The sequence below is a fragment of the Pinus tabuliformis genome, chromosome 6, assembly GCF_031772625.1.
Source record: "Pinus tabuliformis cultivar Carrire ecotype Pingquan chromosome 6, CPIR1, whole genome shotgun sequence".
Classification (NCBI taxonomy): Eukaryota; Viridiplantae; Streptophyta; class Pinopsida; order Pinales; family Pinaceae; genus Pinus; species Pinus tabuliformis.
Genome location: NC_142292.1, coordinates 1521143949 through 1521149385, shown reverse-complemented (window position 1 = coordinate 1521149385; position 5437 = coordinate 1521143949). Strand labels below are relative to the sequence as shown.

At 40.3% G+C, this 5437-nt stretch overlaps 1 protein-coding gene and 1 pseudogene across 2 annotated transcripts; both read right to left on the bottom strand.

Moving 5' to 3' along the window:
- Nucleotides 1-342: 342 nt before the first annotated feature.
- LOC149264491 (cypmaclein-like) lies at nucleotides 343-2871 on the bottom strand. The gene is made up of 4 exons (XM_089389787.1): nucleotides 2807-2871; nucleotides 2403-2451; nucleotides 2220-2262; nucleotides 343-524 (listed from the first exon to the last, which is right to left on the bottom strand). Exons 1-4 carry the CDS (start codon nucleotides 2869-2871, stop codon nucleotides 343-345), a joined length of 339 nt encoding a protein of 112 aa, XP_089245913.1.
- Nucleotides 1096-2258, bottom strand: LOC149264492 (beta-1,3-galactosyltransferase 7 pseudogene; annotated as a pseudogene). Its single transcript, XR_016245989.1, has 3 exons — nucleotides 2125-2258; nucleotides 1671-2013; nucleotides 1096-1376 (listed from the first exon to the last, which is right to left on the bottom strand). The product of XR_016245989.1 is annotated as a beta-1,3-galactosyltransferase 7 pseudogene (transcript).
- Nucleotides 2872-5437: the final 2566 nt, after the last annotated feature.

Sequence of the window (5437 nt, the reverse complement as noted above, 5' to 3'; positions counted from 1 at the left end):
TATTTCACTTAGTATCTTTGTACATTATTTCCCTGGAGATGGAGACTTGAATTCACACTGTTAGATTTGAATCCACACAATTAGGATGGTTTCATGTTTTTATAACTATTTCTAAAGACCTGAACCAATAATTATCTTGAAACCACACAATTAAAAAACACATACCACTTCTGCTAAGTTCTTTTGACATAATGATCATACGTCTTATTCAATATGTTATAGTAAATATACATCTTATTAATTACATTAAACAAACATCTTAGATATCACCTGTTAATGGGAAACTGTACACAAAAGCATACACACCGATCATACATCTTATTCAAAAGATATGTTATATTCTCAAGGGCACTTGTGTCTGTTGCCATGTGTTGTTAGGTTGGCGTAGCAGGGGCAGAGATCAGTATTTCCCGATGTACCAGGAGGAACAAAGTTGCATTTGGCACAGCATGTACCACAAGCTCTCAAGCATATCCTATGGCGGGATGCTTCTTTGCATCTTTCTCCACATGCTGCATTGCAATCTGCCACAAGCAAATCAAACAACATGGGATTCTGAGCAAGAGTCTTGAACTTATTAAAAAATGTTAACACAACAAAAAAAATACAACAGGTATCATTACAAGAAATAAGAAAAACGCCCTGCTTGCAGGAGCCATGGGGATTGCCCAGACCCTAATGGAGTATATACACAAGTGAAGAATAATTATGATGTGTGTATATATTTTGACAGAAAACAATGAAAAGATTATGTGGATATTCCTCTTTTCTTTGCATCCAATGTAACGTAGATGATACACACTAAAATCATTTAGCTCTATACATCTTCAATCACAATTTTCACAAAATTATAAACAAATTCAATTCGGAAAGGTCCAGTATTTTAGGATATTCTCTGGAAACCCAAATTGCTTTATGCTATTTGGTCATAGCTACTTACTTCTGTGCAAGAACAGGTCCAGACTTCATGCAACCAATGTAAATTCTTGGTTTAGATCGGTATCGTGCAAAAGTGGTGGCCAGCATGTTCTTAGTGATAACAGAATAGGGCAAAGATATCCTTCCATTGATAGTAGTTATCAACTTATCCTGGTTCTAAAAGAATAAGGGATTGGTACCTAAATTAACATGCACATCATCATCGACCTTAACATAGAAATCTGCATCCCATTTTGCTACTGCTGTAGAAAAATAGGTCTTGGTCTTTGCTGAGAGCTCGTGGTAGCCTTCAACATGTTCCAATCTAAGGAAATCATGATGCTGTGCGTCTTCTGAATCAATGGCACGATCCAAAATACCACCAGGTGTAACACTGTGTCCAATAACGAATCTAATAACAATGCCTTTCTTCTCCTCCAACTGCTTCAGTTTGGATCCTGTGAGGAACAAAAGGTCCAATTATCAAAATCAACGGATATCTAGAAAAGCTACAGACAACAGTCTAATAACAATGCCTTTCTTCTCCTCCAACTGCTTCAGTTTGGATCCTGTGAGGAACAAAAGGTCCAATTATCAAAATCAACGGATATCTAGAAAAGCTACAGACAGCAGAATATCCCTGCCCTAGGTTCATACACGCTCATGAGAACTATTTTTGCAATTAAAAGAATTTATTATTTATTAACCAGATTTCAAAACCTATAAATTTATTAGCAATAACTGATATGGACCTTGTGGCATCCAGATTTCTCGAACAGAGTCCCGCTGCTTTCTACTGCTAAAAGCTGTATTGATTCCAATCACAACAAATGCCTTCTGGCGTACCTCAGGGCCTTGTCCATCAGGCTTCTCAAGAACAGGTGACCCATTGAGGTTGGCTGATTTTTCAGTCCGAGCAACTGCTAATTCCATTTCAAGAGAAGAAATTGTTTTGTCTAAATCTGGAAACCCAAATTGCTTTATGCTATTTGGTCATAGCTACTTACTTCTGTGCAAGAACAGGTCCAGACTTCATGCAACCAATGTAAATTCTTGGTTTAGATCGGTATCGTGCAAGAGTGGTGGCCAGCATCCCTGAGAAGAGCATCCGTATGTTCTTAGTGATAACAGAATAGGGCAAAGATATCCTTCCATTGATAGTAGTTATCAACTTATCCTGGTTCTAAAAGAATGAGGGATTGGTACCTAAATTAACATGCACATCATCATCGACCTTAACATAGAAATCTGCATCCCATTTTGCTACTGCTGGCACCTGTGTGCTGTCAAACGTTTTATACCTATGCTCTGCAAAATCAGCCCATGTATCTCATTCCTTTGGACCTGGAAGCAGGAAAAGAAAGGAACCCAATGTGATTAGTTCAATATATGTAATATTGGGCTTTCTGTGTCTAGTCATGATTTGAACTCTCACCTGAGAATAAATTATATCAATGTGATAGTCTAGCCATATATATACTCACCCCAGCTGTTGTGGAAACTCCAATCTCAGAAAAGATTAGGAAAAAGAGACTTGAACAATTGGGCTTTAACTAGAATGAACATGCATAAATATACATAACTAAAATTTAGCTATAGCTGGACACAACTTGATGCCAGTATACAATATCACCCTACAGCACAAACCTATGACACAGAATGGATTATGAAAATGGCTAGTATATAAATGTTTTATCAGAAAAGGAGACAAGGTAACAATATAATTCTCCTACTAAAAAAGGAGTGCAGGAAATCCTCTCGTTTCTTTTTCATAGTTACACATATATATGTAACCCCAGAGAAAAGTATTAAGTACTCCATTAGAGAAGCAGAAGAATATAATTTTAAACATGTAAACTGGAATGGTAAGTCAACAGCTACATAACACTTCGCTACCTGAACAACAGGTATCATTACAAGAAATAAGAAAAACGCCCTGCTTGCAGGAGCCATGGGGATTGCCCAGACCCTAATGGAGTATATACACAAGTGAAGAAAAATTATGATGTGTGTATATATTTTGACAGAAAACAATGAAAAGATTATGTGGATATTCCTCTTTTCTTTGCATCCAATGTAACGTAGATGATACACACTAAAATCGTATTTTAGGATATTCTCTGGAAACCCAATTTGCTTTATGCTATTTGGTCATAGCTACTTACTTCTGTGCAAGAACAGGTCCAGACTTCATGCAACCAATGTAAATTCTTGGTTTAGATCGGTATCGTGCAAGAGTGGTGGCCAGCATCCCTGAGAAGAGCATCCGTATGTTCTTAGTGATAACAGAATAGGGCAAAGATATCCTTCCATTGATAGTAGTTATCAACTTATCCTGGTTCTAAAAGAATGAGGGATTGGTACCTAAATTAACATGCACATCATCATCGACCTTAACATAGAAATCTGCATCCCATTTTGCTACTGCTGTAGAAAAATAGGTCTTGGTCTTTGCTGAGAGCTCGTGGTAGCCTTCAACATGTTCCAATCTAAGGAAATCATGATGCTGTGCGTCTTCTGAATCAATGGCACGATCCAAAATACCACCAGGTGTAACACTGTGTCCAATAACGAATCTAATAACAATGCCTTTCTTCTCCTCCAACTGCTTCAGTTTGGATCCTGTGAGGAACAAAAGGTCCAATTATCAAAATCAACGGATATCTAGAAAAGCTACAGACAACAGAATATCCCTGCCCTAGGTTCATACACGCTCATGAGAACTATTTTTGCAATTAAAAGCATTTATTATTTATTAACCAGATTTCAAAACCTATAAATTTATTAGCAATAACTGATATGGACCTTGTGGCATCCAGGTTTCTCGAACAGAGTCAGATCGCCATGATCGAGCGACGAAGCTGGAATATGTTGCAAGTAAAGATAAGAAATCAAAGAGCCATCCAGTATATGCCGTATAGGAATACCTGGGATGTTTCAGCCTGTGTGTTGATCCTGACAGTACAGAAAAACCAGAGACATATCAATCTGTGGTGACTCAACCAATTCCCCCATATCTTCCTCTTCTTCTTGTTCTGGGTTCATCCAAGTCCCGACGGAAAATCCCAATGGCACAATTCATGCAGTGAATGAATGGCTTCTATGCGCAGCGGGTGAACCACTTTCTGTGTGCAGTGGGTGAACCACTTGAGTTAATGGCTTATTTGAATGCCTTCGTGCAGTTAATGACTTGGGAGTAGGTAGGTGATGTTGTGAACGGCTTGCTTTCTTTGCGCTGTTAGACAACAAATTCTATGCCTTCAGAGAAGAGCAGAGAGATCCAGGAATTATGAAAAGCTGGCAGTTCTTGCTTTGCTAACATGGTAATGGTGAACAGTAGATTTTATGCCTCATATTATGAGAATTGTAATTTGATATTCAGTTTCTATTATACTAGGATTTACTCTAGTTGCAATTAACTTTTAATCAGGAGTCACTTAGGTTGATGATTATCAGTGTTTTTGACATACCTATTATGTGAGTGTACTTGAGGATATATATAGCCTTGTGCACATGCATAGAATTGTGAAACGTTGCCTCAGAATTCCGTTGCTTTCACGGTAGGCCAATCCTCTGTCCTCTTCAGGAGGGCCTTCGATGCCCTAAAAGATCAATCCTCAGCCTCAGGATGATTCTGGTACCCAGAAGAGTAATTCGTTGTTCCCAGGAGGCCCTTCGCCGCCTTGGAAGACCAACCTGCAGCCTCAGGCTCAGGAAGACTCTGCTACTTGGCAAAGGTAATCCGCTGCCTTACAAGGTTGACCCAACCCTCGCTGCCACAGACAATTAAGTTTCCAATCTTTGCTGGCCACAGAAAGTCTGATTCTTAGCCCTGGTATGCCACCCGCCCGACAGCAATGGCGTTTACAACGTCATCATGAGCCTGAATCGTTTCGACGCACTTGAGGTCCGAGACTCGCCATACCTTCACAGTCATATCTGAGGAGCCTGAATACAAGAAACCATTGGTGTAAGCCAGAGAGCATATCGCGCCCACATGCTTCGGGGACTTAGGGTTTGTCGACTTAGGGTTTTCAGTACCGCCTGACCAACATCCAAAAACGTCGCGCTTCGGCTTCATCCAGCGATGTATGCAATCCAGCAGCGTGAGTATTGTGGCTATTCGCTTGTGGCCATCCCCAGAACTCGAACCAGAGCGGCCTCATACGCGGATTTCGTGGTCTGCGTGGGCGCTGAAAAGCTTGTCCTCTGTAACTACTATTCCTCTCACCATTGCGCACGGCCGAGGAAACAGCACCTAGTACCTCGGAATAACAGCTGTTGAACCATGGTGCATCATGGCATGCACCAGCTGCCAATGCAGAACATTGTAACAGGGAACACGGAGCTTTACTAAACCTTCGCATACCCGGGCAGAAGTAATGCTAACATTAAAACCAGACACCCGTGACGGTTAGCGAAAATGCACCGGGCTTATTGCTTTTAAGCTATGGTCGAGCCTCTTCCGCCTCGGGAAGAGGCCAAATAAGATGGCGAAGTTGAGCTGCGAATGAAACTT